Below are 25,686 nucleotides of genomic sequence, written 5' to 3' on the forward strand. Positions count from 1 at the left end.
GATGTGCATATGATACCCATTGTAGCAGCTCTTCCAACACATGGAGATGGTACTCGGACAAGGTCTGAAAATCTCTCTATTTTGGAACTGTTTGCAACAGGAGGCAGTTCCGGCAGCTAATTTGTGAAGCAGATTTGCGAATAATTCACCACCTGCTCATGCACAGTTTAGCCGAATTAGCAACACTGTGATCACTTCAATGGATTTGGATCCTTCTGATTTATTCACACATTTCCAAATCAGGCAATTCTCCGGTTAACTTGACCCTTGTTTATTCCTCCATTTAAACGTCATTGATGGAAATGTTACATTGTTCATCGATGGCCATTCTCATTGTTGTGATCTGAGCAACTCCAATTGAAAATGAGCGGGGGATGTTGGGACATCATCTGCCCCAAGAGTTTAGGGTGCTTCTTTTTTGCATCAAAAATAACTTATTTAATTACAATACAAAACAAAACCATGGTAACACACCCACCACCATAGTACAAAATCACCAAATGATCGACACACTACATTCTCAAACATCTATGCTACAATGCTTCTTGAGGATACACCCCACACCCCACGGTGCCCAACGGCCCTGGAAACCCTCCATGGACCCCGTGGACCGCACGTAGTCCTTCTCTAAAACCACCCGGGTGCAGAAGTAACCCCGGAAAAGGGGCAGGCAGGCAGCTCGGGCAGAGCCCTCTTCCGCCTGGCTCTGTGACCCGCGGATGGCCAGCTTGGCCAGGCCTATGAGTAACCCAACCAGGACATCTTCGGCCCTACCCTCTTCCCTACGCACAAGTTTAGGTGCTTGGGAGTCAGGAGTGTTTTATTGTCATATGTCCCAGATAGAACAATTAAATTCTTACCTGCAGCAGCACCAGAATTGGTTAACATGGTACACTGTAAACACCATACAATAATTAACAAGAAAAAAAAAAGTTCAGTGTGTTTGTATATACATATATACACACACACATATATGTCTATAAATGTATATATTGCAGTGAGAATTGAAACAGAGTAAGAGACAGTTTGAGAATTAATCTATTCATATGTCACCCTTAAGTTCTCAAAGTCAGATGTTGACGCACAGAATCGTATGAAGTTATGGCCAAACCAATGATTGCAATCTTATTCTTGGACCTCCCAAACCTCTTGTGTGGTAACTGCTAGCCTGTGTGAAACCCTTGTATCTCACCTAACCCTGAGCTAAGGGGAAAGCAAGGGGTCTTTCTCTTGGATGGGTGGGAGGGTTTGGAGCTTAGCTCAGCGTTAGATAGAGCACAAAGGCCCCACTCAGACTTGCAGTTACCACACGAAAGGTTGAAGAGGTCCGAGAATAAGATTGCAAGTCATGGGTTTGGGCATAACTTCACATGGCTCCGTGCGTCAATATCTGACTTTGAAGACCTGCGAAAAGGTGGCACCCCTTCACAAAACACTCAATGTCAAGCACACAGTTGGACCCTCAAACCCTCTCCTCCGCTCTGAGTACTTTCTCACTACAAACCATTTATCAGAGCCACAGTAAACTAAATGTAGGTATGACCAAAAAACATCCTAAACTCCTGGGCCAACTTCTTGTTTAGTTTAGTTAAGAGATACAGCACGGAAACAGGCCCTTCTGCCCATGGAGTCTGTGCCGACCTGCGATCCCCACACACTAACACCATCCTACTCACACCAGGGACAATTCACAATTTTACCAAGCCAATTAACCTACAAACCTGTACGTCTTTGGAGAGTGGGAGGAAACTGGAGATCCCGGAGAAAGCCCATGCAGGTCACAGTGAGAACGTACAAACAGCATACAGACAGCATCCGTAGTCGGGATCAAATCCCGGTCTCTGGTGCTGTTAGGCAGCAGCCTGCTTTACCGCTGCGCCACTGTACAGCACCATAATCCAATAGGCCCTGTTTGTATACAGGGCATAGTTCAATTCAGCTGAGATTATGCCCTCTGCAATGTTTTTTGAGTCATTGTGTAAATCTGTTAATTGCTGGGACTGTTCTGCATGGTTTTTGTCCAGCATGTGTTCAAAACAATAACCTAATAAAATAACATTGGTGCCAGCCCAGACTACCTGCTTATGGGGCTTTTTCACGGGGCGAATTGACGCAAGATGTAACCAGAGTGAAGTGGTCGTGGTCTAGCACGATATCACACGATATAATGGGGGGTAGATAAAGAGTTCCCACGGGTACTCGGCATTTCTGTTATTTGTGCGAGTGACTTGTCCGTCTCCCGAGCTTTCCCGTTAAATCTTGAATGAACATTGTGAACTGTGAAGTGTTGTTAAATCATCACGTGGCACAAATGAACACTCAAAAATGAAAAAGAATGAAAATTGGATTATATCACCTCCCTTCAACTATTTTGTGTTTCAGCATGAGAGGGATTATAACATTAGAGACATTCATCTTGTAGTGATGTGTTAATGAAGAATTGCAGACATCAATCTGATGTTAAATAAATATATTTTTTACTAATGAGGTAAACAAGCAGTGACAATCAAACTGCTGAGTTAAAAGCTTTATCACACTTCAGGCTATAATAAAATGCGGAGCCTCCAACAGAAACAAAGTAATGTCCAAGAGGAAAAAACACACATTAACATACAGACATTTATAAAGGACTCTAGATGTCACACAAAATGGTGAGTGGCCAACAACTAAAATAAACTAAAACTCAAACGGTTAAAGACTACATAAATAATTCTCAACGTCCGAGGGATAACTGGACTAATTGACGTCAGCGAAACATCTGCCCCTTCTTGAAATGTTGTTTGTGCACTGCCCTCTCTGTAAACAAAAGGCAACGATGGAATTCTAGCAGGCTGCTGCTCTGTAAACATCAGTGGTGATGGTGAGTGTCTCTAGAAGGAAATTAAGAAGTACATGTGAAAAATTTCTCACGGACCATAAAAATGCGGGACCTTTCAGTAAAGTCCCTTTTAAAGATTATAGTTATTTTCTTGAATCTCATTAACATAACTCATGAATAAGTTGATGTCCATATGCGGATGCAAATCTTTATTTTTTAAATTCAATCCCACAGAAGACAATTGTTTACCTGTTCAGCACGGAATTGTGGCTGTGCTCCCATTGCACGCGGCACTCCATATGTCCTATCTGTATACTTTCGAATCACAGAGTGATGTATTAGTCAATGCATTAAAAAAAGACAGATTATGAATTAAGTTTGTGAGAACACAGATTAAAGCGCTCACCGCTCACCTTCTGTCCCCTCTGTCCAGCTTCCGGGTTCACCGTTCGCAGGAGTTCCCACGGTAAACGCAAGAGTTATTACGGATATCGCACTGGCCACTACGTCCATATAATGTTTCAATGTTCAACCACAAGTGTACAAGTCACTCTTGGAGAAATTCAAGCTTGCTTGAATTTTCTCCCGAGTCAACAAGTTACACGAGTACCTACCGTTAGCGCCACGGTGGTCCACGGTGGTCCACGAATGCCTTACAGTTATCGTACGAGGTTCCCACGATGTTCAACTCTGGTTACCTCTTGCGTCAAGTCGCCCCGTGAGAAAACCCCATTAGAGTTGGATTATCAATCAGCAACTACTTGGATGCATGGGAGGTATTAATTCGATTCCAGTGTGTAATCCAGTTTGAGGAATATCAAGTGGCCTTCAATGTTATTTTCTTCAGTTTATTGAAAAAGAATGAGAGTTTGGATAATTATTTTCCTGCATGAAGCTGGGGTTTGGATGAAGTGGAACATACTGAGCTCTTTTTTACTAAGGGACAGTTTAGTTTAGTTTAGTTTAGTTTAATGTCAGGTGTACCGAGGTACAATGAATACCTTTATACATCGGTGAAAAGCTTTTGTTGCAAGTTGACCAGTCAGCAGAAAGACAATACATGATTACAATTGATCTATTTGCAGTGTATGGATACATGATAAGGGGATAATGTTGTCTTTACACTTTGGCCTGCTGGCATGTCCAGAATGGTGTAAATCCCGCAAAATCAAACACTGCATAACTATCTATTCACATGCTGCGAAATGGCTGCCTTCGTTGTCAAGGTTAAGGTAATTGTTATATGTCGATTTAGGCGATTGTGCATTATCATACTAGATCGATTGTTTATTTCATAAGGATTGGGTCCTGTGAGAATTAATATAATGGTTAAAACTCTGTGAGTAGGCAGATCGCTGATGTCAGGTGCGCTCCAACAGCCTGAGGACAACCTAGGATGATAATATGGTTCAGCGCTACAGAGGGACTGAACGTTCGGGGTGTCGGTTATCAGCTATCAGCAGAGTCCGTCAGCAGTTGTCTGAAATAAAAACGAGAAAATAGCTGAGCAGATCATTGTGGGCAGAGAAATGGATTAAATATTTCATTTTAAATGTTCATCTGACGTCCTCTTCTCTCCTTAACTGACACCCTTTTACTCCACCCATTAAACCCTCCTTCACCAGTATTCATCTATCACTTGTGTCACCTTTCACAGCCTTTGTCGCACCCCTACCTCTTTTACGGCCTTCTCTCCTAATATTAAATTTGTGAAGGGTGAAAGCACAGAATCTTTTACCCAGAGTAAAAGTTGCTGGTTCTTCCCAACAACCACCAGGGTCTTGAACACCAGGATATTCATTGGTATATGGTCACACTGATCAGTTCTGTTCTGTATTTATTTATGCCTACTTTTTTTTCTGTTGTGCAAGAATTTCATTGTCCTATCTGGGACACATGACAATAAACTCTCTTGAATCTTGAACCTTGAACACTACTTCACAACTATGAACTTCTATGGTCTGAATTTGCACTAATGACTTCAGGTTTTGGACAAGTATTGCAGTTATTAATTTATAGAAATGTAAATAATTTGAAGAACAATGACTACATGTTACCTGTGTGTATTGTGTCTATGGGCCTGTTAAGTCATCGAGTCATAGTCTCACAGCGTGGAAACAGGCAGTTTGGCCCAATTGGCTACACCGGCCAACATGCCCCATCTACACTAGTCCCACCTGCCCGCATGTGGCCCCATCCCTCTAAACCTGTCCTATCCATGTACCTGTCTAAATGTTTCTTAAAATAAATAATTTTATTGTTCTGTTGTCAAAACAAATGACAATTACACACTCTCGACTCTTGGCTTCTCTTGAATGACATAAAACTCAATAAATATTGTTGTTTTTTAATTATTTAGGGAACACCTGAAGCTTTGGTGCAAAGCTCCCTGCGAGTTGGATCATTGGAAACAGATATAATTTTCTGAGAATACAATATGAAGGTTCAATTGCTACTGCTTGCCAATCTGAATCTCATCTGCGCATTCATCCCAGGTATAAACATCTCATCAAAATTAGTTTTATAAAATGTTTACTCTCCAGGCAATCGCCTCTAATTTCCTGGATGTGTTGTAAGTTAACATGTTTTAAATTGTCAGCTAATGAAGTATGCTCTGTTGGTTCTGCCTCGTCCAGAACGAAGCACGTGAGGATCTAATCCTTCCTCAGCCCTCTGTCTCGGTGCTGCTATCACCAGCTCTTCCATTTCACCACGACTGGTCTCGTTCCTGGAGAATAATCCCAGTGCAATGCCAAATAATGGTTGGCTCACGGCGTTCAATTGCCAGATTTGTTTTTAGCAACAGGAACGAAAACAAAGAAGAAACGTTCAGTAGTTATGGTCGGGGAGTAGTGGTTCTTATCTCTCGAATGGCGTCACTTAATAATTCAACCGTGAATTCTATTGACTTTGAAATAAAATTGGCATCTACGATTTGACTTGCCGCTTTCCATCTCACGAACACAAAACAAAAATGTTTGGGTTCCCCTCTGTAACGCAGTGCTGAAGGTGGCATCTTCGGCCTCATTGGACTTGTTGAAGTCCTGCAAATTCTCGCAGCTCTCAGCATGTAGCCCAGCAGATGCAATCCTTGCAGCCGCTTGTGAAAGAGATATACCACACGTCAGTAATGAAATGGAACTGCAGATGCCGGTTTATACCAAAGATAGACACAAAATGCTGGAGTAACTTAGTGGGTCAGGCAGGATCTCTGGAGTAATTGGGAGAAGTGACATTTTGTGTCTGGACCCTTCTTCAGTCCACATTACAATACATTGACTGGGAGCTGTTGCGAGGGAATGAATAGCTGCCACTGTGAAAGGGAGGAAGTGGAAGAGCACACTAACGGAGTTAGAGGAACTTGGTGCTGGCAGGAAGAGGCGACTTTGTGCAAGGTGGCCACAGAGAGCTTGCAAAACTAAGGTCTTCCTCCTTGAATCTAATTGAAATGTGATAATGTTTGTTCAGTGTAACTATTAATCATCCGTCTGTTTCCGTGTGTATTCATCTTGTTACCTTGCGTGTTTCATTTGTCTTGTGTTGTTTCGCTTGTTCATCATTGTCACTGCAGCTCATGGCCTTCTCCCCGACAGGTGGCATTGCCCAGACCAGCCTGAAGGGTGATTGCGATGTGTTTGCCCACCACCACCATCCAGACCCCACGACCCTCCCCGAACCTGCCTCTTCCCCCGTCATCACTTTTTGCAGACATGCAGGCATTATTCAAATGGAAACCTCGATGCCACGTTTCCTCTTTCCCCCTTCCTTCCCGCAGGTGAATTAAGAAGGAATTCCTCACTGTGGAACTCTTTCTCCATCAAGAATTCCCTGGCTTGCCTTCACTGCCCCCCTAACGGGGCCAACAGGCAGTTTGAGACTTGGACTCTTAAATCTTGCATTTGGAGTCAAGTGATCAGGCTAATAACATTGAAACTGAAGTATGATGTGATACATAGAGTCAGAGAGTCATAGAGTGATACAGTGTGGAAACAGGCCCAACATGCCCACACCGGCCAACATGTCCCAGCTACAATAGTCTCACCTGCCCCCATTTGGCCCCATCCATCTCTCTCCAAACGTCCCATCAATGTAACCGTAATTATACTGTATCCATGTAATTCTAGATATCTGTATGTAGCACACAAACTCTGTGGTATACCTCACATAAAGTTACACAGATAAAATGTATGTATTGGCACACAACAGGGTGATGTCCTCAGGTTGTCCCCTGAGTAAAGAATTGAATCCGACAGCAAAAAGGAACAGAAAACAGCATCACCTGGGGGTGGTATTGTGTTTTCATTTTTAACCAGACTCCTCATTGAACTCCCTGTTTCATGTGAAAAGTGACGAAAGCTGTTATTAGAGAGACCTCAAGTCCATCGCCTGGAAGATGGTGTTGTTATTATCTCATCTCCTTGTGAACTCTTGTGGTGTGACAGGTTATTAGAAGACCTCCCTCCTCCACATCCTGCACGGCCAGCCTCTCCCATATATATATATATTTTTTAATTCTGGCCTGCATTTCCTTTCACGACCCCCCACATTTTTGCCATTTGCTACATTGCAACTTCCAAGCCTGGGTGCATTTTAATAACCACTGCAGTTTTTTGCTTTTGTAGAAAGGTGATCCCTTTCATTGAAGTTTCATATTCCCCTCTCTTCGACTTCAATAGGCAATATACCCGTCGGACTCAAGAAAAAACGAATCTATCATCAGATACGCCGTCCACCACCAGGTTAGGCGGAGCTGAGAGGCCTGTCATATCTCATTTAATGTTCCATTTGTGCTTCATTTGTCTGAATGTGTTGGGCGTGGGTCTATGTGTTCTCTTTAGCAGAGACAGGTTGATGCGTTGCTGCTGAGCTCCGCCAACTGCTGCAATGGATTTCCAGCTTCCGGGAGGAAATTATTCCGACTCTCTGACTTTCTTTTCTGACTTGAACCCTCGGCAAGAATTAACTGCTTTCTATGCTTAGAATAGGCACGAGCTTCTCGCTGTCCTGAAATCCATTCTCTCCGCCAGCAGCACATTATTACCACCAGTAATAATTGCACCACATGCAGGGAGCACCTCATCCTGGGGTCAACTGTGGTTTGGAAACATGCAATCGCAGCAGCTGAGCAAGGATTCTCGCATGTCTATTCCCGTCTGTAATGCCTCGAATTACTTGATTTTTACCTACAGCATATGGACAATCCATTTCCAGATCTAAATGAAGGATGATTGATTCATTTCCTGTTGAAAGGCTTACTGTCTTTGGGTAAAAAAATCTGGATGGAAACAGCTGTGTTCCTTTCTCCCTACTGCTAATGCATTTATCTCCCTGCTTATGCTTTTCTTTGCACAGAAATAAAGTGGTAAATATGGCTCGCATTACTTCTACCAATGGTTAACATAAAGATCAGGTCTGCAAACCCGGATGTATAAAGTTTGTTGTGGGTGTGGAGAGAGGGATTCCCCCATGTTAAGCACCCGTGTGTCCAGGAGTTGCCTCAACATGGGCTTGGATCTTCATCTCATTATTTTGCCATGGAATCAAATGCTGGGGTTCTGAGCTGTTGGCACTCAGAGACCTCTCATTGTGAAGTTTCTCAGGCCCATACCTGATCTCATTTGCCAATGAAATTCATGACTACCTTGAATATAGTACTGCACTAGAGTCATAGAATCATGCAGCACAGTAGCAGGCCCTTCAGCCCAACTACCCTGGCCAACATCCCCATTTACGCTAGTCCCAACTACACGCATTTGATCCATATTCCTCTAAACCTTTCCTATCCATGTAAAATCTTTCTTCTTCTAAACCTTTCCTATCCATGTATCCCTAGTTTCATTCTTGGAAATAAAGATAGAACGTCCATTTCATAATTATGGTTATTTTTCTTTACGACACAGAAGGAGGCCATTCGGCCCATTGACTCTATGCCTGCACACTGAGCAATGTTTTCCCTGTGATCTTTCTCTCACACCAGACATTAACACTATCCCACACAGACAAGGGACAATTTTACACATACACCAAGCCAATTAACCTACAAACCTGTACATCTTTAGAGTTTGGGAGGAAACGGATCTTGGAGAAAACCCACGCAGGTCACGGGGAGAACATACAAACTCCATACAGACAGCACCCGTAGTCAGGATCGAACCCGAGTCTCTGGAGCTGCAAGCTTTGTAAGGCAGCAACTCTACCGTTGTGCCACCATGCCGCCCTGCTATCTATAGTAGTCAATTAATCTAACTTTCAATGTGAGACGAAATGAGAGAACCGGGGAGGGGGGGGAGGGGGGAAGATCCAGATAGTCATAGGGAGTACATCTAATCTCCACAAAGCATTGGAGGTTAGAATCAAACCCAGGTCGCTGGAGCTGTGAGATGGATGGACTCCCTGTTACACCACCGGGACAAACGTTACCAAGAAAAAGTACATAACTTACCAGTATCAGATAAAACCCATTCTTTATTTTGACCAGTATCGATTAGGGGCACATAGAACGGTTTAAATACTCCGTGGGAAAAAGTTTGTGTCGGAAATGATGCATCAACCATATCTCAAGTCTGTCAAGTTTTTCCAATCTAATTATCTTATGTTGCCCGTTGCAGTGCATGAAATGAACCCAACGTTTTGGAGGAACCAAGCCCAGGATACACTGAAAAAGGCCCTCAACTTGCAAAAACTCAACATTGGCGTTGCAAAAAATGTTATTCTTTTCCTGGGGGATGGTACGTTTCGGATATTACGATACGATTCGATATGATACGATAGAACTTTATTTATCCCAGGAGGGAAATTGATCTGCCAACTGTCATAAAACACAAGATACATTAAATTAAAGTGACAAGTGGAAAGGATTGGAGATGGGCAAATATTTGGGGAGGGGAGGGGGTTTTAAGGGGGGGAGGGGTCAGTCCACCCCATGACAGAAGGGGGGGGGGGGGGGTGGTGTACAGTTTGATAGACACATGGAAGAAGGATCTCCTGTGGCATTCTGTACTGCATATTGGAGGATTACCGAGTTCTGATGAGTTATCTCTGTTGACTTTAATAGTGTATGTGGTGGACGGTCTAGTATCTGCTCACTGCTGGCAGCCATGACTGACAATGAGATGTCGGAGGCTTAGGGCAGTGTGATTCAAAAGTGTGTATTTGTTGGTGGGTGCAGGCAAATCTCTACACATTGAGGGCTTTAGTCCAGCAGTGCCCAAGTAGTGTGTTTAACAGAATAGGATTTTCTTTCTTTGGGAACACTAACACTATCCTACACACACTAGGGACAATTCACAATTATACCAAGCAAATTAGCCTACAAATGTGTACGTCTTTGGAGTGTGGGAAGAAAGCGGAGATCCCGGAGTAAACCCACGCAGGTCATGAGGTGAACATACAAACTCCAGACAGACAGCACCCGTTGCCAGGACCAAATCCGGGTCTCTGGTGCAACTGGGTAAGGCAGCAACTCTACCGCTGCACTGCCGTGCCGCCGAAGTTGTATGGAGATTTTCATCAACGCCATATTTATGGATATCTGTAGCTAAATAACTTTCAATTTGTCTTTATTAGTTCAGTAATTATCTTTTCTAATTGCACTTGAACTTAATGGCTTTGTTGGCTATTTCAGAGAGCAATTAAGAGTGAACTGTATCATCAGCCTTGCTGAGAATGGTAGATCGACTTTTCCAAAGCTTTTTAACAATTCAGTGGCTTTTTTGTCTCTGTACCAATGTTAGGTTTTTGTTCCAGGATTTATTTCATTTCCAAATTTCCTTACAACACAGAAGCTTTTCATCCCATGAAGTCAATGCCAGTTTACAGAACAATCCTATTTCCGATAATTTCGCCTTAACACACTCTCCCGTTATTCCCATTCTACCCCTCACCTACATACTGGGAAAAAAATTATAGTGACTCTTTTATAGAGTCGTACAGGGTGGAAAGAGGAAGCCTTGGCTCACTGAGTCTATGCTGACATCAAACATCCAAATATATTAATCCTATGCTGATTGGAGACCAGAGGTAGACCAATAGGACCACTTAGAGATCAGAAGGTAATCTGGGAAAATGCAGAGAAAGGAATGCTGATGTTTTCACTGCCGTGACATCTTTGTTCCTTTTCAGGTATGGGTATCCCCACGGTGACCGCTGCTCGTATTCTGAAGGGCCAATTGGAAAACAGGAATGGAGAGGAAGGATTCTTGGAAATGGACAAGTTCCCACACGTGGCTCTTTCAAAGGTGGCTCATCATCTTCTGCGAGTTCTGCTGACCCCCTCACCAGTTACTGCTTAAAAACATTGAACTGTGTTCTTTCTTTCATCTATGTAGCTGGACGGGCAAATTGGGATTCACTCAAAACAAATTTTGTTTGGTCATCCTCGCTATAAGAAATGGTCACCTTGGGTCCTTCCTGTTTAGAAGCGGTAGAGTGCGGCGTGGTCGGCCTCTTGCTGAGCTTACAGCTGCCACGTCACCCGTGTGCTGCACTGGTACGTCAGGTGGCTCAAATAGACCTCTCTCCTTTGCAGTTGTACAAGGAGCCATGAGAGGTGGCAGGGTTGCAGGGTGACAAAGGGGGAGGGGAAAGTGGGCTACAGCACTCGGTGTCCTTACAAAGACATTATGGAGTGGAATGATGGTGCCCCTGCCATGAGTGGCCACAAGCCTTGCTGAGCATTGTGATCATGGAGGCCGTTGAGTTGTCGTCCAAGCTCCCTGTGGTGGAAAGATTAGTAGTAGGTCAGTGTTTAGAATAATTCTTCCCTTGTTTATCGTTTCCAACTCCCTGTGCGGTGTAGATTTCTCTTTCTTCCTCGGTGAGCAGTTCATGAACCTTTGCTCCACTTTCTCACTTAAAGAAAACAGTGAGTGTCAAACACATTAATTATCTCATCGCAGACAAGAATAACAGCGGGGAGACAGACAATGCTGGGATGAACTGCACCTAGACGACCTGACTCCAATTTCCCAATGACGGGACTTCAACAGGAAATGGGCAAAAATATTTTAAACATGCCCAACATCTTTCTGCATGCAATTCATGGATAAATAATAGTTGCATTGTCTAATTTATAGATATAATTACATCTCAGGTGGTGAGTGGAAAAATCAGCTGATAAATCCAAGATAGACACAAAATGCTGAAGTAACTCAGCGGGACAGGCAGTATCTCTGGATAGAAGGAATGGTTGATGTTTCGGGTCGAGACCCTTCTTCAGACCTTTCTGCCTGTCCCGCTGAGTTACCCCAGCGTTTTGTGTCTACCTTCAGCTTAAACCAGGACCTGCAGTCCCTTCCTAAAACAGTTGATAAATCCAGTTGTATAAAGATTTTCTTTTCAGCATTTTACAATTAATTTGACAAATTGACTGGGCATTTCGCAAATTCTACCATCCTCATGATGGCCACACCAGTGGCTGTGCTTAAACTGCTTACCATTCTCCACCCACGGTCCAACCATTGATGCTGGAAGTTTAGATTAGTTTAGTTTAGAGATATAGCGCAGAAACTTCCCCACCAAGTCCACACCGACCAGCGATCTCCGCACACTAACACTATCCTACACACACTATAGGGCAATTTACACTTATACCAAGCCCATTAACCTACAAACCTGTAAGTCTTTGGAGTGTAAGAGGAAACCGAAGATCTCGGAGAAAACCCACGCGGTTACGGGGAGAATGTACAAACGCCGTGCAGACAGCAGCCAAAGTCGTGGTTGAACCTTGGTCTCTGGCGTTGCAAGTGCTGTAAGGCAGCAACTCTGTCACTGCGCCACCAGGCCGCCCTCTTCTACAATCTCCCAACTTCCCCATCCCTTCCATGACAGTAAGTGTCTCCACCTTGCATCCTATGCACCATTCTACACCTAATCCCCCCTTCTCTACTGAATGCTGGAGTCCAATAATACTTCCCCGGACCCAATCCTTCCTCTGGAGTGACAACCACTGACGAGGTCACACCTCTGTTTCAACTCTTATCGATTGGGTCCACCAGAATTTCTAAGCATCAATGTCAGAAAAATCGTAATCATTGAAACAGTGTGCATTTCTCTTCAGTAAGTGCAAAAGATTTTTATTTTCTTTCGGGCAGAAACGACTGATAATAAATGTCCCTGAAGACAATAACCTTATTCTCTGCCAGTAACAGTGGCTGTAGGCGGGTTGGTTATATACTTATGGCTGACTCATGAGACTGGCAATTTTAATCATATGTCATGATGAATTTGTCATGAATTTCCTTTGGTAGTGCTTGTTGATTTATGAGGTGTGTGCTGTTCTTCAGGGAGTGGAGAGATAAAGTTTGACCTTTCTGTGCCTCTCTCTTTTGCATTGACCAGACCTATAACACCAACGCCCAAGTACCTGACAGTGCTGGCACGGCAACGGCCTACCTGTGTGGCGTTAAGGCGAATGAAGGCACCGTGGGTGTGAGCGCGGCCTCAGTGCGTAAACAGTGCAACACCACCTTTGGCAATGAGGTGACATCCATTCTGAAGTGGGCAGAAGATGCTGGTTAGTGTTGTGTGCATGGCCTCGATCCAAACATGCTGGTTTTTTTACCTTGTTTAGGAAGGAACTGCAGTTGCTGGTTTACACGGTATTGTGCTGGAGTAACTCAGCTGGGTCAGGCAACATCTCTGGAAGAGAGGAATAGATGACGTTTCAGGTCGGATCCCTTCTTCAGATTGAAGAAGGGTTCAATCTGAAGAAGGGTTCTGACCCAAAACGTCACCTATTCCCTAACTCCAGAGATGTTGCCGTACCCACTGAGTTACTCTAGCTCTTTGTGCCTATTTTCTGTCTGTTTTCTCATTGCTTTCTGCATCAGTGGGAGGGATCATAGTCTTGCCTATTACAACACAATAGGAGGCCATTCAGTTGATCAGGACCTAGACAGATATTGCCATCAATTCCATTCCCCCTTTCCTTATTTTCCTGTAGTCAGCCCTGCAGCTAAATCTCTCCCAGATGCTCATTAACTTACCTTTGGTTCCAGTTGCTGCTTACCTGCATTAAGCAGTAATTCACAGCAGCCATTCAACTCATCAGCATGTCCTTGAGTTGTGGGGAAATCTAGGGGTGCCCAACCTTGGGGGCAGCTGCACTAACTGCTGCTTCACCAAGCGCCCCACACGAGAAGACTAAGAACTGGGAAAGGTTAGAAATTAAAATGCTACTTAAGTATAAGTGGAGAGAATAAAATGATAGGCAGTGCCATAAAATGTTGCCTTTGATTGATAAATACTTGAATAGTGCAGCTGAACTGTCGAGAGGAGATGTAGATAGGAGATGAAAAGGTGCTGGAATTGTTAGAATCTAAATTTGTAACTGCTAAAAATCTGATAACTGAAAGAAGAGGAGAGAAGCTTCCAACTTCTCACCTTTTAGAAAATAAAATATCCTCTTATTTGTCTCCTTATTTGCTACGGAATCACTTAATGGATAAATATGTCTGGATCATTCAATGCTACCCTATACCTTGTTTAATATTTTATCCACCTTTGTGTTATTGGCAGTATGGCTTTCAATCCCATCACTTTAGTTGTTAGATGTTGTGAATAGTTCCAAACCCAATCTTCTGAGCCACCACTAGCTATATCCTGCCAGTTATTGTATGGACTTCTCTCCTTCCTCTCTGCCCCATGTTGCTCAACCAATCTTCCAATTGGGTTATAAAATTGTCTTCATTTCGAAAAGTATCAGTTTCAGCCAGCAGGGACTTGTTTGTTGACTTTACCAAAAGCTTTCTTGAAGTCTATGTATATAATGTGCAGAAATCCATACAGAATCTTTACATAGCCTGACTGAAAAGTAAAGGGCATCTCTGAGTGAAAAGAGCTGATCTGGCTGCTTATCTCACTTTGTAGGAAGGAACTGCAGATGCTGGTTTAACCTGAAGGTCGATGTAGGAAGGAACATCAGATACAGGTTTAAACCAAAGATAGATGTAGGAAGAAGGGTCTCGACCCGAAAAGTCACCCATTCCTTCTCTCCAGAGATGCTGCCTGTCCCACTGAGTTACTCTAGCATTTTGTGCACATCTCACTGCTAATTGTAGTAGTTGGCAATGCACAGATTGGCTTGGCGTACACCATACCATGCCAGTTTGGCCACAGTTCATAAATATCATATTGGCCTTGCCATGACCTCAGACCATTATAGACAATGGGCTCGAATTTTTCCGTCATCTCAAATGTTTGTCATTGGGCCGGCCAGGACAGGGACAAAAAGCCTGTGCAGTTTTACAGGGAGAGAAAGGGGAAATAGAGTAGGAACAAACTCCAACGTTTATCCCTTGACAACGTGAGGTCAAGGTCAGTGATGGGAGAGCGATTGAAACTTCCAAGATGGCGCCCAACTAATTGGGTGTGAGTCACAGAAGCAAACCTACACCCACCTATTACAATCGCTCCACATTCTTACATCTCTACTCCTACAGTAACATTTCAGGCAACTGAATCATCCTGCCACAACCAGAGAGCAGTGCTGAACTACCATCTACCACTTTGGGTGACCCTCGGACTATCCTTGATCAGATTTTGCTGGCTTTACCTTGCACTAAATGTTATTCCCTTATCACACTGTAAATAGATCAGTCGTAATCATGTATTGTCTTTCTGCTGGCTGGAATTGTCTTTCTGCTCGCTTTTCATTGTATCTCGGTACACGTGACAATAGACTAAACTGAAATCCTCCCTTAGTTAATCACGGATCGCCCTGTGTAAAACAGTTCATCCAAAACTCCACTCACGATATCTACTGCTGCATCAAAACTTTATCACCCACTGGGTTCATCGGTGAACTGTTCCTCGGTACATGTGGCAATAAACTAAACTGAACTGAACTGAACTGGTGATGGATAAGGGCTTAGATGTTGCCTCATTACTTAACCCTTCTTGCCAGGCAAATCAACGGGCATCGTCACGACTACACGGGTGCAGCATGCCACGCCCAGCGCTTCCTACGCACATTCCGTGAACCGGGACTGGTACTCAGACTACGACATGCCATATGAGGCACTGGAGCAAGGCTGCAAGGACATCGCGCAGCAGCTCATTTACAACATCCCTGGCATCGAGGTAAGTGAGTGTCATTGAACAGGACTTGTAGGGTGGGACCTCTGAATCAAGAGCCACCAAGTAATGAGGAGAAGTGTGCAAACTAGCTGCTTCTGCAACAGATGATAGAAATGTGGACAGTGTAGACACATTGCAGCAGGGTGGCACTGCAGTAGAGTTACTGCCTCACAGTGCTAGAGACCCGGCTTTGATCCTGGGTGTTGTCTGCACGGAGTTTGTATGTTCTCCCCGTGACCTGCGTGGGTTTTCTCTTGGGTCTCCAGTTTCCTTCCTCACTCCAAAGACATACAGCTTTTATAGGTCAATTGGCTTGGTAAAATTGTAAATTGTCCCTGATGTGTGTAGGTTAGTGTAAGTGTTCGGGGATCGCTGGCCGGCACAGAATCGGTGGGCCGAACGGCCTGTGTATCTAAAACTAAGACTAAAATGTGATGAGATTTTATACTTTAGACCTTTAGAGACACGTCATGTAAACCGGCCTGTCGAGTCCATGCCGACTAGCAATCATGAGTGAATGATCCTGGGGTTGTTCCCTACGCCCAGACCTTCTGAATGAATAACAGTCCGGAGACTAAGGAGCAACCTATTAAAATGCTTTTCCAAGTAATTTTCTCTCCAACATTCCTGAGGATGACGCTTGGCTTTATTGGAACTGTTCAACAATCTCAAGTGAATCGATTGCTGAGTAGTGCCAAATGAATCTCGAATAAAGGCAAGCATTGTTTGGATTACGACAGGAAATTGTAGATTTCTATACTTCTATATTTTTCCAAAGGCTTGTCTGCTTTCCAGAGCAGTAGTTGAGCACTTGCACTTCCTCCAACCTCGTCTACTGTATCCGTTGTTCTAGATGGAACTCTTATACATCAGCGAGACCAAATGTAGACTGGGCGATCGTTTCGCTGAACACCTTCGCTCAGCCCGCCTGAACCTACCTGATCTCCCGGTTGCTAAACACTTTAATTCTTCTTCCCATTCCCACAGAGACCTTTCTGTCCTGGGTCTCCACCATTGTCAGAGTGAAACTAAACACACATTGGAGGAACAGCATCTCATATTTCGCTTGGGCAGCTTACAGCCCAGTGGTATGAATATTAATTTCTCTAACTTCAGGTAGCCCCGGTAGTCCCTCTCTACCCCTCCCCCACGCAAGTCACATCAGCTTCTCGTTTTCACCCAACAAACGGCTTACAATGGCCTGTTTCCTTTATCATCATTACTTTTATTGCATATCTTCCATTCATAGTTCTTTATCTCTCTACATCATCATCTATATCTCTTGTTTCCCTTATCCCTAACCGGTCCGAAGAAGGGTATCGACCTGAAACGTCACCTATTCCTTCTCTCCAGAGATGCTGCCTGTCCCACTGAGTTACTCCAGCTTTTTGTGTCTATCTTCAGTTAAGTCAAGAAGTTGAACCAGTGCTCTTGATGCCTTCCCCTTAATGCATCCGTGTCAAGGGTCCCATGGCTTGTGCTGCAGACAACACATCATTTGTTACTGGAAGTCTGGTCATCCATAAATGGTGATCTTGGCTGTGTAACTGTTGTATCTTCCTCCAGTTGAACAGAGAAGGATAAATATTCATGAGAACCACCCGTAAATGTTGTCTCAAAGGCAAAGCAAAAATGTTGTTTCAATTGAATTAATCTGTTACGTAGGAACAATCTTGCGATTGATTCATTTGCAGAATTGAAAATGTGCAGAGATCAAGAAACCTGTTGTTTTTGTAAACGACATCTGCAAGGGGATGTCTGCCAAGTATATTTACTGCTTCTTGGCCATAAAAGTGTTTGTTACCATCTTAATGGCAATCAATCAACTTGGCATTCGCTTCCCATTGGGATCCTCTGAAGGTGGTATTTCATTCAATGCCAAGTCAGCGATGAGATAGGGAGGGTTTTTAACCCCTGTGTATCAGTACAGTTGTGCTGGGAATTGGGTCAGTGGTAGATGACGAGTAAAACAAGTATCACTTTCCCATGGGCTGCCCAGTTTGGTCTATCAGCAAGCCTGGAATTGGCCAAAGCAGGCAGGTGTCTATTCTTAATACTTAATCCATGGTCCAATGTTCTGATCCTATGGTAACTTACAGTTCCATCTCACTGTGGTGTCCATCTCTCCCACTCAGTCCTGTCCATGCACCGTGTATCTGCATTATGATACCCTGTCTTGTACTCTTGCCTTTGAGCCATGTATTTTCACTGTGTACCCCTGCCTCTGCATTGTTCACCCTGCACCATATATTCCTATCTGTGTATTGTTCACCTCTGCACCATGTACCCCTGCCTCTGTATTGTTCACCCCTGCATCACGTACCCCTGCCTCTGTATTGTTCACCCCTTCATCGTGTCATGTATTGTTCACCCCTGTCACCCCTGCCTCTGTATTGTTCACCCCTGCACCATGTACCCCTGCCTCTGTATTGTTCACCCCTTCATCGTGTCCCCCTGCCTCTGTATTGTTCACCCCTGCACCACGTACCCCTGCCTCTGTATTGTTCACCCCTGCACCATGTACCCTTATCCCTCTTTTATTCATCCCTACACCTAAATCCCGATCTGTGTCTTGTTCATGCTGCAAAAATCCTTAAAGCAAGGATTGCAGCAATGCCAGTCCTTGCCATTTTTAAGATACTCCTTGCTCTTCTCCATTGTTTTTGATGAATTTAAGTTTTATTGTTTTATATTGTGGACAATCTTTAGCATTATTTCTAACGAGACTCACATACCATGCAACTTTTTGGTGGCAAAATGCACGCAGGGTTCCTGAGAACGATGTTTAGATTGGCTTTGTTCATGCTCGAAGGAGATATTTGGATGATTTAGTGGTGGAGAGTTCCTTCAGACGTCCCTTCCTAGATGTTATCCATCAAGAGCTTCATTCTCTCAGGCTATAATTAACTGGAGAATTAGAGCTTTTGCAAATAAATTGCTTTTATCTGATCCATGCTTGTCATGTTCTCTGAAATATGCACTCTTGGCTCGAAACTTACAAGCATTCGCTCATGTCGTAACCAATTATGTGACGTGTTTCCATTGATTCCTTCTTCCTGAACCAGGTGATAATGGGTGGCGGCAGGAAGTACATGTTCCCAAGGGACACTCCTGATGTTGAATATCCCAATGAGTGGAAAGCTAACGGCTCCCGGCTCGATGGAAAGAACCTGGTGGAGGAATGGAAACACTCGAAAAAGGACAAGGTCGGCTGTCAATTTAGTCCAACAAATAGCTGCATAAACGGTTTCATTAAATCATTGAGATATCTACCCTCGTGACTATTGCTCTCTGGTGGTTAAAGTTGGATGTGTTGAGGTGGACCCACCTTGGATCACATATATACTGTTATTATTTCCTTTGTTCTTCTGCCTGCACATCATTTCTCCATCAGTTTTTTTTGCATCTCTTTCTCCCTTCAAATTGTTGTCAAATCTGTTTTTCCTATATATCTTTACCTCCTTTTGGAATTTTGCTACTGACCTACAGTTTTGAACCCACAAATTACTTGCAATTCGTTAATAGACACAAAACGCTGGAGTAACTCAGCGGGCCAGGCAGCATCTCTGGAGAGAAGGAACGTGTGACGTTTCAGGACGAGACCCTTCTTCAGAAGAAACGTCACCCATTCCTTCTCTCCAGAGATGCTGCCTGGCGTGCTGAGTTACTCCAGTATTTTGTGTCTATCTTCGAATAAACCAGCATCTGCAGTTCTTTGCTACACACTTGCAATTTGTTTTTGCAAATTGTTGTCCAACTTGCATGATCTTTAAGGTAAACAACACTGAATGCAGTAGACTTAATCTTCAATCCTAAAACTCAGTCCCAACCTCAACGCTGTGTTTCTCCAGGTCTGTTGTCCGTCTTCAGCTTCCTTTGTTGCATTCCTAGTTGCTGTACCATTATCCGCCCACATTATTATTTAAAAAACTGTTTAACACTGGAGCCCAATTTAAGGCAAGTTCTTCCGTGGCTCGATACCAGGTGCTGTTTGATTAAAAGGTCATAAGTGATAGGAGCAGAATTAGGCCATTCGGCCCATCAAGTCTACTCCGCCATTCCATCATGGGTGATCTATCACCCTCATCCTAACCCTATTCTCCTGCCTTCTCCCCATAACCCTGACACCTGTACTAATCAAGAATCTATCTATCTCTGCCGTAAAAATATCCGTTGACTTGGCCTCCACAGTCTCCTGTGCAAAATAATTCTACAGATTCACCACCCTCCAACCAAAGAAATTCCTCCGCATCTCCTTTCTAAAGGAACGTCCTTTAATTCTGAGGCTATGACCTCTAGCCCTAGACTTTCGCTATTTGGCACATTTCAATGAGGTCCCCCCTCATTAAGTCTACTTTGTTCTTGTCGATGTAAAGGGGCTCACATTGTAAGCATCAAATCTAGTAGATGTAGGTTGGAAGAAGTGCACATAAGCCCCTGTCTCACCTGCCAGGGCTGCTGGGGTCCCAGGATGGAACTGAGAGAGGAGGTGTGGGGAGAGGTGTTATACCTCCTGTAATTGCCAGGGAATGTGCCTGAGATTAGTTGGGAAGGGATGAGCAAACCAAGGAGTTGCAGAGCACATGGTCTTTACAGAAAGCAAAAGGGGATGTCGACCGGAAGATGTGCATGGTGGTGGGATCATGTTGAAGGTGGTGGAAATGTCAGAGAATGATGTGTTGGATGAGAAAGATGGTAGGGTGAAAGATGATGACCAGGGGTACTGTGCTTTCTGGGGATAGGGAGAGCGGAAGCAAATCTGTGAGACACAGAGGAGACACAGGTGAGGGCTGCATCCATACCAACAGAAGATAACAGTATTTACTGGAGAAAGAGGTCATCTTGGATGTCCAAGAGTGGAAAGCTTCATCTTGGAAGCTGATACAGCAGAGGCAGAGAGATTGAGAGTAAGGGATGGTACCTTTGCAAGAGGCAGAATGGGAGGAGGTGTAGTTAAAGTAGCAGTGGAGGGCAGTGGGTGATTCGTAAAATGTTTATGTTTAAGATACATGTTGCTTCCACTAAGACCTGGAAGCTCAGATTGTATTAGTAAAGAGACAAACTGCCATAGATGGATAAATTACAGTGGAAATGTTGGCTTGGACAGAGATAGTAAGTCACCAAATTTGGAGAATTTGAGATTGCATCTCACCCAGATGCTGCCTGTTCCACTGTATTCTGCAACCAGATCAAAGAAGAGATATCGCCTCCCAAGCTTATAAAGGGCCTCATTCTAAGAGCGCATGAGAGAGGTCAGAGTGAGAATGGAATGGAGAATTAACATGACACATGCTCCAAATGAAAGGTCTCAACCCGAAACGTCCACTGTCCATTTCCCTCCACCAGATGTGTAGGAAAGAACTGCAGATGCTGGTTTAAATCACAGATAGACACAAAATGCTGGAGCAACTCCGCGGGACACGCAGCATCTCTGGAGAGAAGTAATGGGTGACATTTCGGGTGGAGACCCTTCTTCAGACTGATGTTCTGAAGAAGTGTCTTGACCCGAATCTTCACCCGTTCCTTCTCTCCAGAGATGCTACCTGTCCCGCTGAGTTACTGTAGCATTTTGTCTCTCCCTCCACCAGATGCTGCCTGACCTGCTGAGTTCCTCCAGCAGTTTGACCTGCTGAGAGTTTGCAGTGTTTGCCGCTGATAAGTTTCTTCGTGGTTTTCTGTGGATAACCCAATATCGGATCCTCTCATTTCTTTAGAAAGCTCATTACATCTGGAACAGAGAGCAGCTGAAGAAACTTGACCTGAATGAAGTGGACCATTTAATGGGTAAGTATAACTGAGTTTTATCTGGTGAAGTCCAGCTTTGTTTCGAAGGGATTAATTGGCTTGAAAGGTGGCTTCTAAAATAATATTGGTTCTCAAATTATTTTGCTGACTTTATCCTTTTTTTGCCAAGACGACAGAAATATTTAGTTGGGGAAGGCTCGGGGAAAAATGATTCAATGGTTCATTCAATGCTTTATTCATCACATGTCCAACTGCACAGTGAAATTATTTTCTCATAAACTACATATGTTGGCACCCCCTTATTCAAAATCCGACATCCGGTCGGACGTCCGTCTCCTCTGGCCTGGCCATCCTCAGCCGTGTACCGGGGCGCCTCCAGCAGCTGACCTTGAAGGCGCTGGTGTCTTAACCCCGGTTCAACCCTCTCCTTGCACCGGACCGCTCCAGCCACTTCGGAATTACACCACCCAACGAGTCTTCTTGCGGGTTCCCCGTCCCGCCGACCAACAATAATGGGGAAGAGTTTACATTTCAGCATCTCTAATGTTGAGTTCCTAGGCTGGGTCATATTCCCCTTTCCCGTGCCAAATCCTGGCCTCCATCCCAGGAGTTCCCAACCTTTTTTCACCCCGTTTACCCCTGGCAACTTTAATAGCACCATAACAATGTTATTTCACTTATTTATGAACAACTAATGATGAACAGATACCGGTATACCAGAACCAAACACAGTCAGTCAATGAGAAAAAATGTGTGCAAATCCAGAATCAACAAATTTATCCCCTGGGCAAAATTTACCCCCTAGGTAGGTGAAATTTACCCCACGTGGTAAATTTACCCCAGGTTGGGAACCCTTGCCCTATCCCCTCCCCAGCTCCATGGACAGTAAGGCCTCAATTATGGTCAGTGGTCTCAGCACAAATATTGCCCAGGATACCTGGGACAACCCACCCATTGTACTTTGAAATAGTTTGCTTCAGATTATTATTGCCTTGTTTCCAATGTGTGTTGATCTTGGTAAACCCATAACCAATAATGTTTCTGACGACCGGGAATTCAGCCCTTCAGCTCTTGCTTCTATTTCCCAGGTCTTTTTGAACATGGTGACCTGCAGTACGAGTTGGAGAGAAATAAAACTTCTGACCCTTCGCTCGAAGAGATGGTAACAGCAGCCATCAGGATTTTGAGCAAGAATCCAAAAGGCTTCTTCTTACTTGTGGAAGGTCAGTGTGTGGCTGCTTTACAAACGGGGGAATATCTTTGCTAGGATTGAACTAGACACGTGGCGAGATATAGGTGGATACGGATAAGCGGGGCGTTTGTTAGGTAGATGGTTGGACGTAAGCCAGAGATGAAAAGGCAAAAGGTGTGAGATAAAGAGAGAAGCATGGATTGTGAAGCCTGAGGAAGGAATATGGGTGGAAAGGGAGAGGAGGTTCAATGTTGCATTAGCGTTAGGTTTCTATGTGCAAATGCACAGTGAAATTAATTTCTTGCATACAGTCCAGTAGAGTATTGCATTACCTAAGCACATCCCCGATTAGCAAAGTGTACATGAATAGTCCGATGAGCCTGATGCAAGAGGTGCCAGATAAATAAGGTGCACGTCCAAGTGGGCTACAGAGGAGATGGGAAAGAGGGGAGGGAGGGGAGGGGGGGGGGGGGGGGGGGGGGGGGGGGGGGGGGGGAGGCAGGAGAAGGTGGAGGGGAGATTGACGACAAGGAATATTACAGGTCAGCATATTACAGAATAATATCACACACACACAGAATATTAAAGTTCAGAATAATTAGCGTCAGAATTAGAACTTGAAATCTCTCACGCAATGGTTAAGAACATTACAAGTTAGGTCTTGCAGTTAGGGCTGGATTCAGAAATACCACAGGTTATGATGTGATTTAGGAAAACACATTATAGTTAGAGTCGGAACTGATGTTGGCTCCGCCATCTATTTATTCGGATGCACCATCCCGACGGCAGGAACTCGACTTTGGGAACAGAAAAGCAAGAAAATTCCCTTTAATATTTTTGTCAAGAAGATGGCACAAAGTTTCAAATGGGTGGGAGAGACTGCCAGCAGCCTGAGTGTTCTGGTGTGTGAGGAGACCTGTGGCTCAGTCACCACCAACCTCAACCTTATTTCCGAAGGGAAAGTCAGAAGCAGGGAAGTCCATTAAAACGGCATGGGAGCGGCAGCCACCTTTAGATTACACTCAAAGCCACATGTTCTTGGCTCTGTGCACAAGGCCGACCTCAAGTCACAGTCCTCCAGCATCTCAGTGCTGCTTTTGCCGCATTCCATCCTTGAAATTTGGCTCTACCTGGTGAACATTGGCTGTACTTGGAGCAGAGCTTGGCTGCCGGTGGTTTACCGAGACTCTGGAAACTTGTCCGGGCATTTCCTGCAGTAATTCACCAGTGAAGCAGTTTCCACCTTAGCAGTGCATGGGGTCACATTAATCCCTCCAGTCCAGCAACTGTCCTCCCCTGACACCAGAGGTAGCTGGTGGTGTTTGGTCCCCCGCCCCACCCCCACATCCCCTTCCTCCCCTCTCCTTCAACTTATCAAAGGAAATTGTTTTAATTTTGCAGATGGAACTGGATATCAGAAAAATTGTGAATTATTTCATCCCTGTTAAAAAAGTCAAACCAAATTGTCTCAGGTGTGACCATGGTTGGCCAACATTTAGGCGAATGGAGTGCTAATGGTGGTCCCTGCATGGGAATTTTGGTTACGTGGTTACATGCGATCATTTGTTTTCCCATTTCACATAATAGTGAGCCTATCCCTCCCCTCTACCCACCCACCCACTTCTACACCAATTGAATCGCTGAAGGTTCAGAAGCCAGAAAACACCTGCCCCACCCGCCCACACTCTCTGCCCACTCCCTTCACTGCAGGCTTTGACATCACCCCCTCTCTGTACCCCAGCTCTGATCTTCCCAGAAGTTATCACCACCTTTTGACACCAGGATCTTTCTTGCAGATATCTCAGCCCCAGCTCAGACCCATTTCCAATCTTGCTTGCAGGTGCCCCTACCACTGGCTGTAGCAAGGCCATGATCTATAGTGATCAGTCACTGTAGTGTGACTGAGCCACATCCCAACACCATTCGCTAGACTTTGCAACACATCCCTTCATTACGGAAGCCCTCAGTGTTGGGATGGGCTTCTTGCTTTTGTTGTTGATCTTTCAGACTTTTAGTTGTTTTTTGTACAATATTTCAGAGAGTGGTCATTCCCCTCTTTAACACTGAAGCATTACAGGGCACTGTCGCTGCGTCCCATACTAATGAATGAATGCTTCCGTCTGCAGGTGGCAGGATAGACCATGGGCATCATGAAGGCAAAGCTAAGATGGCCCTATTTGAAGCAGTGGAGATGGACAAAGCCATCGGAAGGGCTGGCACATTGACGAGAGACACTGATACATTAACAGTTGTCACCGCTGATCATTCTCACGTCTTTATGTTTGGCGGTTACACGTTTCGAGGAAACAATATATTTGGTGAGTTCAGGAGCTAACTTGATAATTTGTTGTCATTCAGCCAATTATATGTTTATGTTCATAAGCGATAGGAGAAGAATTTGGCCATTCGGCCCATCAGGTCTACTCTGCCATTGAATCACGCCTGATCTATCTCTCCCTCCCAATCCCATTCTCCTGCCTTCTCCCCATAACCCGGAGTCAAGAATCTATCTATCTCTGCTTTAAAAATATCCATTGACTTGCCCTCCACAGCCTTCTGTGGCAATGAATTCCACAGATTCACCAATTATTGAGCATAAAGAGTCTTTTATGTAACCAAATTGCTGCTGTGGATTTGGGAATAGATTTACCAGCGCATTAATCCAGACTGAAAAACCAATGCATCTTGAATGCATTTACATGTCAACCTAAATGTCAACTTAAAGCCACGCTGTTTGTCTGCTCAGCATGTTGACACAATCATTTGAAGTAAGTCATTCAAGCTCCAACCCACAGACCGTGGCGAGTCTCAGGATAAATGTATCACAGGGAAGCTGCAGTCAATGGGAATGCTC

The 25,686-nt window shown here is 44.3% G+C and overlaps 1 protein-coding gene across 3 annotated transcripts in view; it reads left to right on the forward strand.

Annotated features, from left to right (window-relative positions):
* Positions 1 to 25,686, forward strand: part of alpl (alkaline phosphatase, biomineralization associated) — a 61,175-nt gene that overhangs the window by 25,567 nt on the left and 9,922 nt on the right. For 2 of the 3 annotated variants that reach the window (XM_055659436.1, XM_055659437.1), the window contains exons 3-12: positions 5,178 to 5,313; positions 7,495 to 7,557; positions 9,427 to 9,546; positions 10,940 to 11,055; positions 13,157 to 13,331; positions 15,723 to 15,898; positions 18,961 to 19,101; positions 21,610 to 21,679; positions 22,729 to 22,863; positions 24,959 to 25,150. In XM_055659436.1, the coding sequence (XP_055515411.1) occupies positions 5,256 to 5,313; positions 7,495 to 7,557; positions 9,427 to 9,546; positions 10,940 to 11,055; positions 13,157 to 13,331; positions 15,723 to 15,898; positions 18,961 to 19,101; positions 21,610 to 21,679; positions 22,729 to 22,863; positions 24,959 to 25,150 (1,246 nt within the window). In that variant the 5' untranslated portion in view covers positions 5,178 to 5,255. The remainder of the gene's footprint in view (positions 1 to 5,177; positions 5,314 to 7,494; positions 7,558 to 9,426; positions 9,547 to 10,939; positions 11,056 to 13,156; positions 13,332 to 15,722; positions 15,899 to 18,960; positions 19,102 to 21,609; positions 21,680 to 22,728; positions 22,864 to 24,958; positions 25,151 to 25,686) is intronic. The other variant, XM_055659438.1, reaches the window with a different exon arrangement.

The sequence above is a fragment of the Leucoraja erinacea genome, chromosome 30 (genome assembly GCF_028641065.1).
Source record: "Leucoraja erinacea ecotype New England chromosome 30, Leri_hhj_1, whole genome shotgun sequence".
Classification (NCBI taxonomy): Eukaryota; Metazoa; Chordata; class Chondrichthyes; order Rajiformes; family Rajidae; genus Leucoraja; species Leucoraja erinaceus.